Source organism: Enhydra lutris, unplaced genomic scaffold (genome assembly GCF_002288905.1).
Source record: "Enhydra lutris kenyoni isolate GAN:26980312 unplaced genomic scaffold, ASM228890v2 scaffoldscaffold16, whole genome shotgun sequence".
Classification (NCBI taxonomy): Eukaryota; Metazoa; Chordata; class Mammalia; order Carnivora; family Mustelidae; genus Enhydra; species Enhydra lutris.
This window is the reverse complement of record NW_019154100.1, coordinates 33,587,882-33,609,846: the sequence shown is the minus strand read 5'-3', so window position 1 is coordinate 33,609,846 and position 21,965 is coordinate 33,587,882. Positions and strand designations below refer to the sequence as shown.

Below are 21,965 nucleotides of genomic sequence, written 5' to 3'. Positions count from 1 at the left end.
GAGATTTTAATGTCAAGAATGTATGTGAGGCTAAAAATAAGGAGCTCACGCACATTCCAGAGCCGTGGGTGGGGATGTATATATAATCAAATTAAATTATGCCATTTCCACTTATGAAAAAATCTGATGGCAAAAATTGACTAGAAAACATTTAGTCATATTTCACTTGGATTAGGCTTATAAATACCAAACTCCAGACTTGTCAAAATAAACCCTACCAGCACTTTCTGGCCGAGGTGTTAGATAGACAATGGCTGCAACGTGCAAAACGGATAGAGAGCTTGCAGGAATATCATGCCTGGAAAAGCCACAGGGGTTCAGCTCCCAACTAAAGAGAGGGTTCAGAGAAGTCAGAGGGGGAAGAGGGGACCCTGCAGGGTGAGGACTGGAGCCCAGAGTCACCCAAATGTGGAATGCCAAGGGAGGGGCTGTCCGGGAGCCTCAAAGATCTGTGAAACCCAGGTCCCAACTCTCAGAAATGGGAAATCTGGGGCCATGACCTTTTAGTATCATTATTATTTCCCATCAGAGAAAGTACCCCTCAGTTTTAACCTTCGTCTAGAGGGCAAGCATTGAATTCTTTTGACAAATCATAAACCATACTTTAGCCTCTCTGCTTGCTCGAGAATGGACCTTGGGCCAGAGATGTCTCTGTCCATTGAGTTCTGGTGCTGACCAGTGGGAAGGAGGGCCAAGAGTCACAGGGAAGGAGGAAGCATCTTTCCTGGCTGGCATGAATAGTTGGTGACCTCACATTGGCCAGTACTTGCTGATGGAGGAGACACACACTCTTGCTGCTTGCTTCCTGCATCTCCCAAGTGATGGAAGGAGCAGGATGGAGAAGTCAGCTCAGGCTCCATCCACACGCTCAAGGTGGTGACAGGGACCCAGAATTGCTGATGGGGCTCAGCCTCACAATCCTACTGCCTCAGAGTCTAGATAAATTCTGGCTTGGATAGAACTCGCATCTCGTGCCTCTGAGTTCTGTCCTGGAACGTCATTCTGGAATCCCTTGATGTTCGCTCCCTAGTGAAAGAATAAATCAGGGAGGGAAAATAATTTGACCTGATGGAAAGGGAAGCAAGGATGTTAAAGGATAATAGTTATGGAGGAGGTATTGAGGACCAAACACTGTTGTAAGCAGTTTGCATGTGTTATCTGGCCCCCTCCCCAGCCCCCACACACTCCTTCCTTGCCCACACTTCACAGCCCTCCTTCCCACGGGTCAGCACCAGAGTCTGGGTAGGAACTGCTACTAGCCCTATTTTAAAGGCAAGGACACTGAGTTTTAGGGAAGTTAAATATCTCACTCAAGGTAAACACATAGCTATGAATCAGCAGCGGCCAGATTTGAACCTCAGCCACGGGCATCAAACCCAAGCCTTAAACCATTTTATTATTCTGTCTCCTACGGATCTCTCTACCTACTCCCTGCAGCTTCTGCAGTAAAACAGCTGCAAAACAGCAAAATGACTGAGTAGTTGTGGGAGGGACCTAATTTCAACGTTGGTCCTTATTTTTCATATAACGTCAGTAATGTCACTTACCTCATGAGCCTTCCTTTGTTTATCTATAACACGGTAATAATGCTTTGGGTCCTGCTATTCTCACAGCATCGTATCGTACTGAGGAAATCCATGCTGGGAAGCTCCAAACAAAAAGTTTTATATATGACTTGAGTGAGATGGTTGCTACCGCAGGTGAGGTGGTAGAGAAGAAATAACAAGGACCATGACCTGGGCCTGGATTTGAATTTGTCACATGAGCAGGACTTTTCTGACCCTCAAGCATCTCATCTGCAAGCTGCCAGGGAGCACTGAGAGAAAAGACACGTCAGAGTCCAAGTACAGTGGCTCTCTGCACTGACCCAGGCAGGAGGGCCTCTTACCTGCTGGGACAGCAGATAGAGCTGCTGAAGACACGGTAGATGAGCGGGTTGATGGCACTGTTCAAGGCTGGGAGGTTCTGAATGATCACAGAGGCACAGAAGCATTCCTCGGTGTCCGGAAGAAGACTGAAATTGTCCAGTATGTCGAAGAAGAAGTATGGACTCCAGCAGCAGATGAAGGCTGGGGAAAGATAGCCATGAGCGCCATAGCTGACCACAGCTGGGGGGGTAGCTTTCAGTGGTGGCCCCAAGTGGAGCTCCAAATAGGTTCCTTAGCATCTGCGATCTCTCAGAAATATTCAGAACTGTTGTGTGTTAACATCCATGTCATATTTACTCACACGCAAGCACACATACATATGCATGTGTACATGTCCCACAGGTAACGTTGCTAGAGTTGAGTGAATTTGTAAAAGGAGGGTTTGATTTGACCCCTGTTGTGAGTCTTTGTGGAAAGGTTGGGAACTGCTCGGCATGGCCTCAGCTTCTCATCCCACATAATGTGGAAGGAAAACCAGCAAAACTCTTTGGAGACTCTATGAGAAAAAAACCCAGAAGAACAGGAAGAATTTTGACCAGTAGTGACTCCTGGTCTTGGTGTATGGCAGGGGGAAAGGTGGTGCCTAACATTTTCAAAGCACAATCTGGATTCATCACCATGTTCTTAATTTTCTTTTCCATTTGTTAGTCTGCCACTCCAGAAAAGAGCTGCACTCTACCCCTCTCCAAGTCAATCAATGTGTGTGAGCTCCTGATTCTATTAGTCTCCAAATCCTCAGAGGAAATGGGTGGTATACGGGGAGATCCAGAGTATGATAGTGAATTTTATGGGTCACCTTGACTGGGTCAGGGGTGCCCAGATATTTGGTGAAACATTATTTCTGGGTGTTTCTGGATGAGACGAACATTTGAATTGGTGGACTAAGAAAAGCAGACCACCCTCTTCGATGTGGGTGGGCCCCCTTCAATGACCAGAAGGCTTGAATAGAACAAAAGCTGAGGGAAAGAGGATTCATGCTGTCTGCTGGACTACCTTCTGGCTGGGACATTGTTCTTCTCCTGCCGTCCTTCACACTCAGACTGAACTACACTATCAGCTTTCCGGGGTTTGCAGACCCTGGGATTTCTCAGCTCCGTAATCATGTGAGCCAATTCCTTATAATAATTCTTTTTACATATATGTCCATCTCTGGAGAACTGGACTATTACCCACACGCACCAACGTGAACAGTCTTGGGGCTGACTAGACATGGATGTGCCCTTTTCTGCTTTCTTGCTACATCCTCTTCAGCCTCCCTCTCCCCCTTTCTCACCCATAGGACTTCTCCTCAGAGAAGTCAGGCTTCCTTTGCCATCTCCTCGCAGGGGCCAACTTTCCTCTGTAACTGACTGGTGCGTGTTTATTCCCCAGGCCTTGGCAACGGATTAAAGAGGAGCAATTGAAACACAAAGACCACGGAGCATTCTAGGCACCAGTGGGTAAGCCTAGTGTTGGCTTAGAATAGTGGTTCTGGGGTATGATGGAGCAAAATTGCCTTTTGGGGGCATTTTGAAAAAAAAAATGTGTGTGTTTATGTATGTACGTGTGTGGGGTTGGTGGAGATCTGGTTTGCCCAGGGATACGAGTCCTCCTGTGTGGGGCAGTCCCATACATCCTTTGAAGGCCCAAGTGGACATTTATGTAGCTGGGAGCTCTGCTTATAATTACCCCGGTCTGGAAACCTAACTCTATTCTATATATGAACACAACTGTCTTTTTAAAAATAGTGAATTTTCCAGAAATGTAATTCCTTTGCAGAGGGAGGAAAGATTACTTTCTTTAATTTGGAACTTCAGCAGGATTTATTTACCTGTTCAGAAAATCAAGTCCTTGACAGCAATGCTGCTTTATTTTCACATCTTCATGAAAACACACCCGTACTGATTTTCCTTTGTAACTGTCACTACATCTAGCTGCCTACTTCATTCTTCTTCTAGGGCAGCCGTTATTAACATAACCCTGATATTTACATATTGAAATCTGCTGCTTTATTATACATTATTTCCTCTCTAGTCCTCCTTTGTGTCATTACATATTGATCTTGGAAGACATCTTATGTAGATAGTGTTAATTATGCATTTCATCGCACGATGGTAAAGGAGCATCACAGAATAACTGTTATAGGAAGGGCTGGTTTGGTCTGTCCGGGCTGTTAACACTGGTTGACCATCTGGGGGCCTCTCTGCTCCCCCATGAAAGGACCCCCAGGGCCTAGCAGATGGTTCTTGATTACAAATAATTACGTTGGCTCTGGAACACATGTCTAACATTTATCTCCAGACTCAACATCCAGGGGATGAGTATCTCCTTTTCTGTCTCGGAAGGCAAGAGAATCTTGGTGCTACTTGGTTGGCTGCTGGGGAAGGACTGACTACGAGCCCCAGTGCTTGTATCTGCTCTGGCCCCAGCTCTGCTTGCACTGCTGTTCTGGGCCTCTATTCTACCGGCTGAGTCCCACTGCACCTATTCTGTTTGGCATTTTGCAACAGCGTCTCGGAAAGGTGAAATTGCCTGTTTTGGTGATCTGACATGCAGCTAACACGAGAGGTGTGAGGCTTTCTCAGGGCTCCCAGGAGCTGCAAGTGGGGTACGGAGGGGAAGGGGAGGACTGGAGCCCCTAGTGTATGTGGGATTCTCTTTCAGGCTTTGGTGACAATAGTGCAAGCGGCGCAAAGGCAAAAATCATTGGTCTCATGGAATTAAACCAGTAGGGGGAACAGACAATAAGCAGATCAATAGATATAATATTCAGAAAGAAAGGGGAATAGGAAGAAAAATACAGCGGGGCAAAGACTAGAGGAGGGCTATTTAAGACTTATGAAGGAGGCCTGGCTGAGGAGGGAGCACTGTTGGGGAACAAAATGATGTGAGGAGGGAGCCAGGCCATCCGGAGACAGAGTATTTTAGGTGTTGGAAACAGCACGTGGTCCCCCAGGTGCAAACAAGTGGACATTTTAAAGAAATAGCAAGAAGACCAATGCAACCAGGATAGAATGAGCATGGAGGAGAGCACTGGGAGGAGAGGAAAGAGGAAAGGCTGGAGATCTGGCTGAGGGATAGATCACACGTGGTAGAACTGTAGGGTTTTATTCCAAAGTAATGGGAAGCCAGAGGTGGGTTTGCAGGATAGTGATGTTACCTGATTTATAGTCTTGAAAGATCACATTGGTTGTTTTGTAGAAAAGGAATAAAGAGAAGAATAAGTATAATGTTCTAGGCAGAAAGTGGCGGAAACTTAGACTAAGACAGAAGTTGTACAGATAGTGAGGACTGGTTGGGTTTGGGAACTATTTTGCAGGTAGAATTTTCAGGCCTTGCTGATGTATGAGTTATGTGGGATGTCAAAGGAATAGAATAAAGACAGATAGATGACCCTTAAGTTTTTGGTATAGACACTGGGTGAAAGATGGTGTCATTTACTGAAACAGGGACAACTGGGGGAGGAGTTACTTCGTGTAGGGGAGGAGAACATGACGAGACTTTTGGTTTGACATGCTGACTATGACAAGCTTACTAGAAACACAAATCAAGATCTCAAGTAAAAATCTTAAATAGGATTTCTAAGCAAAGGAAGTGTTCTAAGAAAGAGAAATTGATTACACGTTGCTTACAAGTCAAGATGAAGATTGGGAATTGACAATGGCCTTTTTAGAGGTCGTGATGACATTGATGAAGGTGGTTTCAGGAGCGACTGGAGAGAAAGCAGATAGAAACAGGCTCCAGAAAATGAGAGGTAGAGCATGGAGGAGTTGTACTAGAAGAGAGACTGATGAAGGGGGTCTGTTTTGAGGAGTTCACTGAGGGCCCTCCTGCACAGTTAAGGGGAGCTCCAGCAATCATTATGGGTTTAGAAAGAAGCAGTGCCAGTTTATTCATACGAACAGGAGAAAAGACCGAGCACACTGTAGAAAGGCAGATAGGTTGATGAATGTAAAGGTGGGAGGATGAGGGAGTTCTATTCTGATATTACATTTTCTTAGTGGAATATGATGCGAGGTCTTTAGCTAAGGGAGCGTAAGGGGGAGGAGGCTTTGAAGGTTTGAGAATAGCAAATCTATCTACACCAATCTGACACATATCATGTGCTCTAAAAATACCTTTTTTTCCTAAGATGGAAGTGATGTTATGGGTCTTCAGAGTAGAGAGAATGGGGAGAGAGTAATGAGGCCATGATGGAGGGATTTGTAGTGACCCTGTAATTAAATATCCAGAAGAAATGGAATGCCACTTCTGCTTATTTTGCTCATAAGCTTCAGCCTTAGGAGAGAATATGTCTCAGAGAAAGCAGCTGGGTCACCTGGGTGAATGTGAGCATCATTAAACAACTTTTTCCCAATTATCTACCCCATGGTCTTGGTGGACAACTCTATTCATAAAGGGAAGGATCGGGAACCGCTGTCTGCCCTTGAAGGAGACACGGATGGACTGCTAAATTCCACAGATTCTTCTCCACTCAGACAAAGGTAGAGTGCCTGCAGACACCTTCCTTTCTTATGGGACCCCCCCCCCCCCACCCCCGCCGCCCAGCTCCTGGGACAAGCTTGCTTTTGGAATGTTCACACACAAGGAGGGACTTTGCTTACCCAGAATGATGACAATGCTATACTTGATGGCTTTGATTTTTGCCTTTGAGATGAGCCCTCGGTGGTAACTGGTGCACAGCTTTCCATCTGGAGATACAGAAGGGGAAATGGTGAAACGGGATAGTGTTTGTGCCAATAGGAACATCACAGGTTAGATCCACAGCTATCATGGGGCCACTTAGATCCTGTTCACCTCAGGTTGCAGCTTAATATAAAATGTAAATGCACTGGGACATCCAGACTCTCTCCAGAGTCTTGGCTGAATGCCCTGAGTCAGCTGAAGCTGGAATTAGCCTTCTGACCTGGAATTAGCCAGGGGATGATGCTAAGCTACCCATCTGGTCACTTCCGCAACTTAGGGTGAAGCCATTTTCTTAGAATGGTTACCCCAGACTAACTCGTTCATCTAACTCAGAAAATCCATTCTCAACAAAACCTCAAACCAGGGATAAGAGAAACAAAGCAAAGCAAAACAAAACAAAAAACCTCTCTCAAGTAGGATCCTGGATATATAATTTAATTCTATGTGGGCTGTTGTTTGATGGTAAACACACGAAGGATAAATATAAGAATCTATTAGTATCCAAGCTTGATGGAGGCAGGGACTATGTTTTCTTCATTGCTGTATCCTCTAAACTTCGTGAGTGATTAATAAATATTTGTTGAATCAATGAATACAAACCTCTCTCTAGTTAAGAAGCAGTGGTAAAATAAAAGTTGATTAGGGTGTACAGAATTTAGAGGGATAGCTATCAGTAAAGAAGTAAATCGGTGTGAAGTAAATCGGTGTGAAGATGGTACACTTGGGAATGGAGATGTTGGACGCAGGGTCCCCTACCCCTGCAGAAGTGTTTTTACTGTCAGAGCTTCCGTCAGGCAGTATGGCGCCTTTGTGAAAATTGGGAAAAGATGCCCTTCCTGTGAATGCCCTCAACCTTGCCCCAGCACATCCTCAGCGAGGGAAGCATTGATGGGATGCCAATCCCATGCACCGCTAGCCAGATGCCGCTGACTGGAGCTCAATGAGCAGGACCCTAGTGGTGGCCCATGTCAAAGGCCTACCAGGGCACCTGTCGTATGGAGTTGTACACTAGAGGCCAGCTGCTGTGCTAGGTTGTCCTCACTACAGCGTTCCGATTCCACGTTTGAGATTTATTTTAATCCTATGGAAACTGATCTGAAATTTACCTTGGCACTATTATTCTAGACCCTCTCCAGTCTAATCCAGCCCAATCCAACCAACATGGCACGTCTGCCAAGAGATAAGACTGAACAGAAGAGGCTGAGATAGAGTTCCTGTTCTCTAGGAGGTTCCAGTCCAGCAGGAAAGGTTGCACACTGTGCAAAGAAGAGAGAGAGGAAAACCAGCTGTGAGGGAGAGAGCCATCCCCCGCTACCCTGCGGGGGAGGCTGCAGGGCAGATGGAGAGAATCCAGAGGTGGAGCTGGGGCTGTGTGGGAGTGAGATTGGGAGAGACCAACAAAGCAGATGGAGCGTCCTCAGCCAGGACATGGAAACCAGAAAATGTCAGATGCATCTGGACCATGGGGGAGTCACCTCACTTGGCTGGAGCCTAAAAAAGGACATTGGTTTTCAGGGTGGGGAGGAGAACTGAGGCAGAAGTGGAAAGACCTAGAATGTACTCCCAGGGAGTCTGGGCTGAATTTCGGAGGCAACCGCCAACCACTGAAGCTTCTGAGTCTTTTCCCAGTGTGAACATGTACTCACTGGAGAGGACAAATGGTTATCAGGAAGAATAGGAAGAAACGTTTATGTGCAATAAGCTGAAATGCTAATTAGAACTGGTTTTTTATTTCTTAATGTATACCTTATGAGGCCACTCTTAGGTACTACTAGGGTTTCAAATTATTCCATGCATTTCACAGAACCACGAGACTTCAGTCTCTTAAGGAAGCAAAAACCCTTCAGAAGCATTTATAGCTGTGGTTCTAAGCTGTGGGCAATATTGCCCCCGAGGGCTACATTTGCCAATGTCTGGACACATTTTGGGTTGTCTCAGTGTGCTGGGGGGTTGCTATTGGCGTCTAGTGTGGAGAGGCCAGGAATGCTGCTAAACATCCTTAGAGGCACAGGACAGTGAAACAGAATTACCTAGTCCCAAACACCAATAGTGTCAAGGTGAAAAAAAACCCTGATTTCCACAGTGGTCTCCTGGGAAGGATATGGGCTCCAAGGTCAGACCTGAATATACCCTCCAGCTCTACCAAACTCCACCTGTGTAACCTTAGGCAGCTACGAACTGTTTCCAGCCTCAGTCTCCCAATTTAAAAAATGAGGCATGAAACACCAAATTCAAGAGGCTTTTTGAAAGGGGCAGAGGAAGGGAATCTTTCAAGCAGACTCTCTGCTGGGCGTGGAGCCCCATGCAGGGCTGGATCCCGCGATCCATCCCACAACCCTGAGATCATAGCCAAGAGTTGGATGCTTAAGCGACTGAGCCACCCAGACACCCTGCACCAAACTCAGAGTTTTGAAGATTAAAAAAAAAAAAAAAATGTATTTAAGATGCCAAGTCCCATGCTGAGAATGTCAATTCCCTTATTAATTGGAATGAATAAAGTTTTAATAGTATTTCAGGATGAACATGAACTGCCTTTATGGAAGTGAACAGACGGTATTACTACATTTAGAGAGTCTATTATACACTGTTGTTATCTGGATATAGGAATTATATACATCCAAAAGTTCTCCCGGAAGGATTTTATCCATGGGAGGCAAGTCAGAAATACAGCCGACCAAATTATATCCATTCACAATATCCCCATCGGCCGGCCTAACAGCTGCCTCCGAAACAATACAGTTCTGAAAACTTGGTTGGTTTTTTAGAAAAGTTCTTGAGAATGAAATTTGTGCTCTGAAATCTTTTTAAAATGGAACCTCAAGGTACTTTCCGCAGGGCACCTGGGTGACAATATAATCAACTACCTGCCCTTTGATCTCCCAATGAGATCAGTGAAAGGCTTCTTTAATCTGACCACTTGAGGAAATGCAAAGCCTCCAGCTTCTAAAGATGGCTCTTCAAGAGAACTGAGCTCCCAAATGCCAGTAATTCTCCTTTATTGGGAGATAAAAGGATTATTTCCACCCAGGCCTTGGCACTGAGCTAGAGCAAAAAACGGTTAAATCCAGCCATCCCTGTGCATTGGTAGCTGGGGCCGCCTTGAGGCAGCTGGTCCATTAGATTTGGGACTGGAAGCTGCATCCTGCCTCAGGCAGTCTCAGTTCCCGGATGCATCCTTGGGGGGGCCCCCCCACACTGTCCATCTAGTCTCCAAGGGACCACTTCCTGCCCCACCCTTCCTGCCCCTTGCAGAGCCATTGGGAATCCATTGTTTTCCTGAACAGACTGCCTGAAGAGGGAGCAATTGGTATCTTGGGATTTTTAAATGAGACAGAATTTATTCCTGGCGGGGAGGGGATTGTTCCATCTCTGGGCTTATAATGAGTGCAGGAGATTGGTTTGTAACAAGGAAATCTACCTGGGGATGTTTTAAAACAAATGTTTTTTTCACATGTTGGGAAGTCTTTGTATTTCCGATTGACTTTAAGAATGTAAATGTTTTTAATAGTCATGCCCAAATCATAAAATTCTTAAAATTTGAAATTTTTTATTTCCAATCGTTGATGGCCTGTTTATTTATAAATATAGCCTCAGGATTAAATATTTCTGGTGCATTTTTGCACTAAATTTTGACCACTACTTTCCCTTGTTTTGTTTTTGTTTTTGTTTTTGTTTTTTTTTTGGACCCTCTAACAAACCAGAGGTCATAGCTAGATATGAGGAGGTATGACCTAATTTAGCTACCTCAAGCCTTTTCTGTTCCTCAGCTCCTTAACTCAGGGGAAACCAGGAAGCCTGGCAGACCTAAAATAATTGTGGCTGGGACGAGGGAGCGGTCCACCAAGCCTTTTCTTCTCAGCAGGGTGTAGTCATATGACAAAGCTCTACCTATGGGAATATGGGAAGAATCCATGGACACTATTCTCAGGCCTGGCTCAGACAAACCACCGAGTAATCCTTCTCTCTCTTGTGTCCCTACCCCTGACTGTAGGATGTCGATGCTGAGAGAGACACCTTATAGCCATCTGTTCAGTGAGGCAGAATCTTCATCTGCTTGAGTTCCTGAATGACTATGTGGAGCAGGGCCCTTCCCTTTGACTTTGACTGTCGATTGGACTTTAATTAAACAAGAAACAAAGTTTCTTGTTAAGCTACTGTCTTTGGGGGTTTCTTTGGTAGAGCAACTAGTGTTTCCTTAACTGAAGCAGAAATTGGTATCTCATATGCAATGCTATTATACCAAAAATCTAAAACATGTAGCATTGGCCTGTGGGCTGGCAGCAGGAGGCAAGGAAACTGATATTGGAAGCTGGGACACTAGAGATCCATTTCATAGAACCATCACATACGATGCCTGGGAAGTCAAATTGTGTACCTACTGAGACTGGAGCCCATAGAACAGGCCTGGTTCAGCAGTCAGGGCTCTCCAGAAAATGGAACCAACAGGAAATACATAGAGATATACATAAAAGGAAATGTATTTTAAGAATTAACTCACAAAATTATGGAGGCTGGGAAGTCCCACAGTTTGCTGTTTATAAGCTGGAGAACCAGGAAAGCTGGTGGTATAATTAAGTCTAAGTATAAATCATGAGAACGAAGGAAGATGTTTGTGTAAGTCTGAACACAATGGCTGAGGACTCAGGCAGTCTGGTCCTAGCCTGAGGCCCAAGGAACAGGAGAGCTGATGTCCAAGGGCAAGAGAAAATGCATGTCCCAGCTCAAGCAAATTTACCCTTCCTTTGTCTTTTTGTTCTATTCAGCCTTCAGCAGATTGAATGATGCCTACCACATTGGTGAAAACACCTTTATTTAGTCTACAGATTCAAATGCTTCTAGAAATGTCTTCCAGACACACCCAGAAATAGTGTTTTGCCAGCTACCTTGGCATCCCTTAGCCCATTCAAGTTGTCACATAAAATTAACAATCACAGTTGGTAAATGGAATGTTAATAGTGTGTGTTGATTGCTACTGCTATGTTTAGCAAGGTATTAGAAAAAAGGGATGAGCTCAGACAAGAGTTGGTTGGTTTATGAACAAAAATCACAGGAACTTAAAGTCTTAAAATATGAGATCTCATGGAATTGCAAGTGTCCATTGCTTCTGGCCCCTGATATTAACAGATACATCCTTTGCATAACCTGGTGCAAATTGAAAATGTGAGTGGAGCATTAAAGCAAATGTGTTCACCTTCTAAGTGTGCAAGTCTTATACCAGTGGAGCTGACCTTGGTCCCCAAATTAAGTTTGAGAGGTTTTAACCAACAAAGACCCATTCAGAATCATTCCTGAGGCAAAGATGAGACTAAGAATGTGGCCTCCCTACTAGTGTTTCCGATGGCTTCAACCTAGCCTCCATTAAGTTAAAGACAGGGATGGTGTATGGAAGCAAAGACACAAGTCGGATATGAGAATTCTATTAAGAAAGACTTTTTGGACATGGTCACTGGCACATGAAACTGACTGAAAGCAAATGGATCAGAAGCCTACTACATGTTTGAGAAATGATACTGTCAAATAAACTCTGAGCTCTATATCTTTTTCAACACTTTGAGAGATCGGATGTTAACATTTTTACTAATCCTGTGGGTAGAAAATTGCAACTTCTTGATCATCAATGAGGTTGAGAATCTTAGTTTTGGCCATTTCTTTTGTCCCTTCTGTGAAATATCTGTTTGTGTATTGCTCATTTTTTTCTTTTTATCTCTTGTTGTTGTTGTATATGTTTTTTAAAATTGAAGCATAATCAGCATACAATTTTATAGTAGTTTCAGGTGAACAACATATTTATTCAACAATTATATCCATTACTCAATGCTCACCATGCTAAGTATGGTCACTGTCTATCACCATACAACGTTATCACAATATCATTACTATTATTATTTTTAAGTTTTATTTTATTTATTTTCAGTGTTCTAAAATTCATTGTTTATGCATCACACTCAGTGCTCCATGCAATATGTGCCTTCCATAATACCCACCACCAGGCTCACCCAACCCCCCAAACTGCTCCCCTCCAAAACCCTCAGTTTGTTTCTCAGAGTCCACAGTCTCTCATGGTTTGCCTCCACCTCTGATTTCCCTCAACTCACTTCTCCTCTCCATCTCCCAATGTCCTCCGTGTTATTCCTTATGCTCCACAAGTAAGTGAAACCATATGATAATTGACTCTCTCTGCTTGACTTATTTCACTCAGCATAATCTCTTCCAGTCCCGTCCATGCTGCTACAAAAGTTGGGTATTCATCCTTTCTGATGGAGGCATAATACTCCATAGTGTATATGGACCACATCTTCCTTATCCATTCGTCCGTTGAAGGGCATCTTGGTTCTTTCCACAGTTTGGTGACTGTGGCCATTGCTGCTATGAACACTGGAGTACAGATGGCCCTTCTTTTCACTACATCTGTATCTTTGGGGTAAATATCCAGTAGCGCAATTGCAGGATCAAAAATCATCTATTTTTAATTTCTTAAGGAATCTCCACACTGTTTTCCAAAGAGGCTATCACAATATTACTAATTACACTGCCTACGCTGTACTTTTCATCTCCATGACTTACTTATTCTATTCAACTTTTTAAAAAATTCTTTTTTAAATTGATTTTTAGGAGTTCTTCCTATATTCTGAATACTAATCTCTTTCCAGGTCTGTGTGTTGCAAATACCTTCTCCCACTTTATACTTGACTTTTTAGATATTAACAGAGCCAAATTTATCTATCATTTCTTTTATGAGTTAACATAAATTATGTTGGATCTTGTTGATCTATGTTCAACTTGTTTAAGAAGATCCAACATAATTTATGCTAACTGGGATATGACATATATAACATAATTTATGTTAACTGGGATATGACGTTGGGATATCTTATCCCAATGTCATAAAGGTATCACCATACATTTTCTTTTAAAAGTTTTATATGGGGCCGCCTGCGTGGCTCAGTCGTTGGGCCTCTGCCTTCGGCTCTGGTCGTGGTCTCAGTGTCCTGGGATTGGCTCCTGCTCGGCGGGAGGCCTGCTTTCCCTCTCCTTAGTCCCCCTGCTTGTGTTCCCTCTCTAGCTGCTTCTCTCTGTGTGTCAAATATATAAATAAATAAAATCTTAAAAAAAAAATAGAAGTTTTATATGTTGTGAACATAAGGAAACGGGAGTCAGCAAGGCCTGAAGGGGGCGCTCACATGCACGTACCACTCCCCGCAGCCTGCCTAACCAACAGAAGAACCACTTGGAGAAGGGAGGGCAGTTTTCACAGGAGAATTTGTCTCTTGCCTTTAAGAAAAATAAGGAGGGGGTGCGCCTGGGTGGCTCAGTGGGTTAAAGCCTCTGCCTTCGGCTCAGGTCATGATCCCAGGGTCCTGGGATGGAGCCCCCGCGTCGGGCTCTCTGCTCAGTAGGGAGCCTGCTTCCTCCTCTCTCTCTGCCTGCCTCTCTGCCTACTTGTGATCTCTGTCTGTCAAATAAATAAATAAAATTCTTTAAAAAAAAAAAAAAAAAAGAAAAGGAAAGAAAAGTAAGGAGGATCCCGCCTGCCTCAGCACCAAAGCACCAACCACCGCCTGATGCCAGTGAGAAACCGCCGCCACCCGGAACTCTTCGTTCTCCAGTGACCTTTTGTTCCGAGCAGCCCACCCCAGTTCCTCCTAAAACCTAATAAAGCTCACCTTCCCTTAGTCTCTTTGGACTTGCCTAAGGTTCGCCCCAGCTTGCTTGTCCCGAATTGCAATTTCTCTGCCGTTCATGAATAAATTCATTTTTTACATAAATAAAATTGCTCTTTGCTCTGCTTTCAGTTAACAAAATTTCAGTCTCCAAGTCTCCTGGAATTTGTTTTTGCTTATAAATTGAGGTAAAGAACCAGTTTTATTTCTTTCCCTAGGGTCTTCTGACATATATCAAGTTTTTGTATATATGTAGGTTCTGTTTTGAGGTTGTTTCATTTTCTATTTGTGTATTGTATTGTCTCAATACCATACTCTATTAATCACTCTGACTTTATGATAGATTTTAATATTGAATACAGTAAACCTCCCCTACTTTTGTTCTAGTTCTCCAGGAGTGTCTTCTTGGCTATTCTTGGCTCTTGGAATTTCTGCATATATTTTAAATTGGTTTGTCAAGCTCAATAAAATGTCCCATTTTAATTTTGACAGGAACTGCATTAATCTGTAGATTGTTTGGGAGAACTGACATCGTCAAGCTATTGAATCTTACTATCCATGAACTTGTTATAAGCTTCATTTATTTATATCTATTTCTTTTATGAAGTTCTTTGTCTTTTACTAAATGTCATTCTACGTAGAGAAGCCATTTTGCCTGCGTTTACTGATGAAGAAAGGTGCTGAGAGCAGTTAAGGGGCTTATCTTAAATCATTTAGCTAGAAATGAATAGGACTCTAACCCAGTTCCCAATCCAAAGCTTTCTTCCCCACCTCATTCTGCCTCATTTGATTTGAAACATGCAATTTGGATGTGGCGTGGATCGTGTCCCGTCTCCTAAACCACAATGGCCAGACGCAGTCATATACAGGTTTGCAAACCCTATGGCTGCACTTCCTGCCTCTCCTGTCCCTATGTAGTTATAAATGCTCTATTTTACAGAATTAGATTCCCCTGGGCATCAAAAACATGCCTGTTCAGGAAAGATAACTTACAAGATTGAAAAATTTCATCTCCTGTACCTCTTGCCTTCCACCCTTGTTTGTGGGAAAATATTTAGATCATTTATTAAATAGTTCTTTTTCTTTTCTTTCTGTCCACCTTTGAGGGAGAGAAAATAGACTTATTTGCTGGTAAGAAGAGTGGTTCATAAAAGAATGAGAGCTTGAATTTTGCAGCCTGTATTTACACCGCGTGCTTCTGTTCACACTAATCATGGCCGATGTCTCCTCGTTGATGAGCGATAATCCTGGTATGCTAGCACCACTGGAGATCTATTTACCAGGCAACACCATAAGCTGCCTAGCTGTAATAACACATAGAAAATCAGGTGAGTTCCGTTTATGAATCACATACAGAGAGTATATGGGCTTTTGACACCACTATCTGCCCCTCATTCTAGAAGGGGCTCACTGGTGTTAATATGGACAACTAAAAAAAAAATAGGGGTAATGTAGATGTAGACTTGTATTAAAGAATAAAAATTGACTGTAGCCATTTCCATTTTGGGGAGTGTAATGGCATATTGTATCTCTATGTGGCTTTGGACTATTTCAGAAACTGGAGGACAGGGCTAAGCCAGTAGTTTAGGGACTAGGAAATCTAGTAGCAGGGAGATATGGGGGACTCTGGAGACAGACAGAGCCCAACCACAGTGGTGAAAGGCCTGCTAGAAAAGGGTGGGGGGCAGCTGATAGGAAGTGGAAAACTTTCATCCCCTCAAACCTACAGCAACATTTGCTCTATTTACTCTTGGGGGTGATAAACTCAAAGAAACTGATGTGGATCCCATGCTTGCTGGGCCAGGAGCAGAGGGAACAGAAGAGCTCTCCGTGGCAGGTAGGTGAATGTGACAGCTCTGGGCAGGAGGGAGCTCAGGACATACCAACCTCCTGGAACTGGAAAGAAGCATAGGACAGGGGTTTAAACCAAGCTGATTTAAATCTGTAAGTACAGGAAGACCTTAGCCTACCGAGATAAAATCTGGCCCTTGACCAGTAGTGGCCACCTTTTAGATTTTAAAGACTTCAAATCAAAACACTTCAGGGGCTGGGATCTGAATAGCAATCTGAAGGCTAAACTCTGGAGGGAGTGGGGTGGAAGAGAAGCCACGCCAAAAAGCCAGGGTTTGGGTTTTTTAACTAAAAAAAAAAAAAAAAAATTTTTTTTTCACTTTGAACTCCTTTTTTTTTTTTTCCAGCCATGTACCCATGTACCACCTCCCCTTCTGCAGTGTCCTTCCTTCTGAAAGGCAGCCTGATACTGGGGAGAAAACATAGGCTTTCTGGTCAATTGTATGGGCTGTCCTCCATTTGTAAGAGAGAGATTAATAATGCGCCTTGCAGCGTCATGCACAGATTCAAGAAAATGTAGTATGGAAAGAACTTAGTGAAGTGGCTGACAGGAGGTGGTCTGTCTGTTCCTCTGTCTTGTCAGCTTGTGTTGATAGACCATGTAAACAAATGCATCATGGCCGGACCATATATAGAAACAGAACCCCTGACCCACACTCTGCAGCCACCAGGCCAGGGAATTCCCAACCCATTACCTATAGTGACCAGACCAGAAGGCCAAGCTACCATGTATAGGTCAAACGTGTAGCCAGTCTGACCTGTATCTCTCTCCCCCTGTCCAGTAAGACCCATAACAATCTACCCCAAATGGTCAACACTCAGTTAATGACTGACAGCTTCTTTAGTTTTTGTCTCCACTTTCAACTTAACCCCAACCAGAGCTAGCCAAGTATATACCTTCACCAACCACATGGGACTCCATGCTTCTACCTGGCCTGCCTGCAGCTTCCCATGCCAATAGCCACCAGCCAGGGCACCTCTGAATTCTTCCCTTTTTCCACTATAAAGCCTTTCCACTCCTCTGCTTGCTTTTGAGTCTCTGCCCAAACAGAAGGCATGGTGCCTGACTCCCTTGCAATGCCTCTTTTGTGAGCTCTGGATAAACAACGTTTGTCTATTCTCATTTGGTTGGACTTCAATTATTTCTTCAGTGTCTTTTTTTTCCCCCGCTGATTCTGCCTCTGTATGGACTATGGGTTTGTGTTCTCCCCTAATGCATATGCTGAAGCCCTAATCCCCAATGTGATGGTCCTTAGAGATGGGACCTGTGGGAGGTGATCAGAGTTAGATGAGGTCATGGGCATGGAGCCCTCATGATGGGATTAGTGCCCTTAGAAGAAGAGACATCAGAGCCTGTGCTCTTTCTCTCTCAATCTCCCCTCACCCCCATATGAGGACACAACAAGAGGGAAGGGGCAGCCGTCTACAAGCCAAGAACAGCACTCTCACCAGGAATAGAATCAACCAGCACCTTGATGTTGGACTTCCCAGCCTCTAGAACTGTGATAAAATAAATTTCTGTTGTTGAAGCCACTCAGTCTAAGGCACTTTGTTATGTCAGCATGAACAGATGAAGACATCCCCCTTTTTACTTTTTTCCCCTTCAAACCCAATGCTCTGGACCTTCCCAAACCCGCTGGTCCCACCACACTTGATCTGTCCACCATCAAATCAGGGTCATGTAGTCTAAGTAACAGTTTCATCAGTATATGCTTGTATAGTGCACATTACTCAATCCAGGTTACAAATGCACTGTTCCTAGGCTCTCCTAGAGACAGTACCTTAGTGAAAAAGGACTGATTCCATTGGTATGAATTTCAGGCATCACAGAAAGCTCACCAGGGACTTATCTGTGGGCAGGCAGAGGCATTTTTTGTTATCTGTTATATCAACCTCTGGGAACTTCCTTATTGCTTGTAGCTTCTAGATCCTACCTATGTATCAGGACACATCTTATCTTGGTCATTACCCATTCCCTGAGAATATAGGTTTTGAATGTTTAGGGATTTATCAGTTTAAGATATATCTCTATATCTATCTATCTATTCATCTATCTATCCAGCGTGCTATAATCTGTATATTCATATACATGATACATATGTACATATATATGTTACATATGTATCATGCATATTCTAATACTTATTATATATTCATATATTTATAAAAGTGATATCATTTAACTTTCTCCTTCTTAGTCTAATACATAATAAACATCTTTTTATTGCAATGAGTATATTACATAATACTTTTTACAGCTGTCACATTTCCTTGTCTATATAATTAAACTCGATCCCTCATTACAGGTACAGGCAGAACTTTTCCCATTTTTTCCTGATTATAAACAATGATTCTTATGTTTTCTTTCCTTTCTCTCTCTTTCATTTAAATCATTAAAAAAGTTTATTTCCTTGTGGCACATGAGGTAGGACTGTAGCTCTATTTATTTCCAAATAAACTGTCTCAATGACACTAATTACTAAATGATCTCTACTACGTTATCAATCCAAAATACTTTATCCTCCCCTAAATTCCCAAGGTTTCCTTTAGAGTTTCTGTTCTATTCTCCTCTTCTTGTAATTCTTTGATAGAGATACCCTATTTCAACAATTATAGTATTTAATGTATCTATTTCATGCCTGATAGAGGAAGGATGTCTTCCTCCATTTTTTTTTTCAGACAAATATGCTGACTTTTAGCCAGAGCCACTGATGATGAATAAAATGAATGCATTTGTGTTCATTCTTTCTGCTTGCTCTTGTTCTTCTAGAAAAACCAGGGTGCAAGACTAGACTGGAGGGAGGGAGTCTGTGTGGAGGACCTGCATGGAGACCAGAAGGGGTTACAAGTTGAATGATAGGTGTTTCATGGGTGGCACATTTCCAAGCAGCCTGCACACACCTCGGGGTTGCTCTTGTCAATCATGGTGGGAGTCAGCAGCCTCTAACTGTGCCTCCCGCTGGAGGAGAGGTTGCCAAACCTGGGTGCACACTAAAATCATCCAAAGAAGGGTGCCTGGGTGGCTCAGTGGGTTAAAGCCTCTGCCTTTGGCTCAGGTCATGATCTCAGGGTCCTGGGATCGAGCCCCGCATCAGGCTCTCTGCTCAGCAGGGAGCCTGCTTCCCTCTCTCTCTCTCTCTGCCTGCCTCTCTGCCTACTTGTGATCTCTGTCTGTCAAATAAATAAATAAAATCTTTTTAAAAAATCACCCAAAGAGCTTTTCCAAAGTAACGATGCCAGACCTCACTCCAAGTGGAGTGAATCAGAACCTCTCAGGCAGCGGTCTCCTGGCATTTGGTGCATTTGAGAATCTCCTCAGGCAGTGCTCTGGGGCAGCCAGAGCTGAGACCCTACATGGGGGCCTAGAGGCTTTCTCTAGTCTGAAAGCATGCTATGAATTCATTTGGCGTCCCCAGGCCTGGTACTGCTGCTGACATGTGGCGGACACAGCAGAACTGAACTGAATTCAGATAAGAACACCCAGCCTTACACGTCTCTCCCAATTTACCTAGAGAAGGGACACAGATGATTAGTGCCCGCTTGGGAATCCTTAAGACTTTCCCTCCATCACACTGGGAGAAGTAGATTCGAGAGGGAGGAAAATGAGCAAGGTCTTGGTCCGGTAAAGGTGTTTGCTCACAGTTTGAAAAGAGGAGGGTGTCAAGACCATTTAGGCTTTCTCCTTATTTTAACCTCGTGAAGGCCAGAGAGGTTAAATGACTTTTCAAGGTGGCCCAGCTCTCAGTGGCACACCTGGAACAGAAACCAGCCCTTTTGTACTCCGGGCATCCGCATTATAGCCTGCTGTCCTCATGTGAGGGCGTGCGGGTATGTGTGTATATGTGTATATGTGTATGCATAAGTGTGTAAGTGTGCATGTGAGAGACTGTGAAAGGGTGCATTTGTGCATGTGGATACCAGGAACAGGAGGAGGTGGGGAGTCTGAGCAGATAACTAGTGGCATTTAATAAATAGAAAGCCAGGAGTCCTCAGCCCTCTGTTTCCGGCATGTGGGTCACTGTGTTCTCTCCAGGTTGGTCTCCAGCAGGTGCGGCAGCATTGGACTGGGTGGCAGGGTAGGCCTCCAGGTCCCAGCGCCCGCAGTGTGGGAGGGGCTCTGCACTAAGGTTTACTGATGCAGAATTTGGGGAAGGGCTATAGTGGGTGTTCTTGTGCTCATTCTGTGCTCATCTCATCTGAGATGGTGTGTTGGGAAAGCATTGACTATGCTTTGCCTGGCTTAGGGTCCAGGACTGTTCTGTGGATGGACAGCCGTTTTCTCCATCTGTAAATTCAAGTCAAGTAGAAATGTCTATGGTCATGCATCACTGAATGTGTGCTCCTTGGACAGACTTCTGTACACCCCAGTGTCCTCCATGGTGTTCTCTTTGCCAGGCCTAAGAAACCAGGGTGACCTTTGGATCCTGGCACCCAAAGTCTCCTCTTCCTTCTTGAGTCTTCAGGGAGGGGACAGCCCCTACCAGGAGAGGCTTTGTTGGGTCTGATCAGCTGGCTGGGTTCTGATGGAAGAGTGCAGGCTGGTTGAATTCAGGCAAAGCCTGAGCTCTTATTTGCTAGACAAAAACAACTGAAGAAGGAAAATTATTTAAGAGCCAGGTAATGCCAGTTAAACACTTACCTGCGCAGTTGGAGATCACTGTCTCATGGGCTTTGCTTTTCATCCAAATGGTTCGGATCACAATGGCATAGATGACACTGTGGAAAGGACCAGAGGTAATATTAACATGGCTGGTGGGTTCCTACTGTCAGGACACAGAAAGACCACTCCAGTTCTCTGAGTGTGAGGTAAGGAGGGGGGTTGCTCTAAACCATGCCTGGTCCCTATCCTGGCTGATTATAGAATCCCTGCATGTCACAGCTACCACTTCTTTTTTTTTTTTTAACTGAAGAGGATAGAACATGGTGAAGTGAAATGGTTTCTCCAAGATAACTCAGATGGTTAGAGGTAGAGCTGAGATTAGAATCCAAACTCAGTATTTGGGATCAGAAAGATTTGTATTTGTATCTAGCTCTACTACTTGCTGCTTGTATAACCTTGACCTTAGACACTCTTTAATGTGGCCCCATGACTCCTGCCTCTGGTATGCATGCCTTTGTGAGAGCCCCTTCCCTTAACTGTCGGAACTGTGACTTGCTTCTAATCCATGCATTGGGCTGAAGGTGATAAATGTCTGGGATCATGTAAGATTTATGCTTGTCTTGCTAGTGCCTCTCTCTGTTGCTGCCATGAGTCCTACAGCCCCAGAAAATTAATTCTGCCAAGAACCCACGGGAGCCTGAAAGAAGACCCTTCCCTGTTGAGCCTCTGGTGATAGCCCAGCCCTGGCAGACACCTTGATGACTGCCTTGCTTCAGCAGAGGTGAGCCATGCCCCATTAAGCCATGTCTGACTCCTGACACACAACACTGGAGATAATAAACATATGTTGTTTTAAGTCATGGTTTCAGGATAATTTGTTACCCAGCAATAGATAAGCAATCTATTGACTGATACAGGTTGAATGTTTGCTGCGTCTCCACCCCTAAGTTTACATGTTGAAATGTTAATGACTGTGGTGATAGGTAGGAGGTGGAACCTATGGGTGATTAGGTCGTGATACAGCCCTGATGAATGGGGTTAGTGCTCTTATAAAAGACACCCCACAGAGCTCCCTAGCCTCCTCTACCATGTGAGGACCCAGGAGAAGTCTGCTGCTCAGAAGAGAGCTGTCACCAGACTCTGACCATGCAGACACCCTGTTCTTGGACTTCCAGCCTCTAGCACTGCAAGAACTGAAGTTCTGTTGTTTACAAACCACCCAATCTGTAATATTTTATTACAGAAGCCTGAACAGACGAA

At 44.1% G+C, this 21,965-nt stretch overlaps 1 protein-coding gene across 1 annotated transcript in view; it reads right to left on the bottom strand.

The window, feature by feature from the left end:
- Positions 1–935: 935 nt before the first annotated feature.
- The window catches only part of LOC111147403 (neuropeptide S receptor 1), a 147,015-nt gene continuing 125,985 nt past the window's right edge, over positions 936–21,965 (bottom strand). Inside the window, 4 exon segments of the mRNA XM_022503411.1 lie at positions 936–1,026; positions 1,889–2,069; positions 6,512–6,598; positions 20,745–20,821. Coding sequence (XP_022359119.1) covers positions 936–1,026; positions 1,889–2,069; positions 6,512–6,598; positions 20,745–20,821 — 436 coding nt within the window.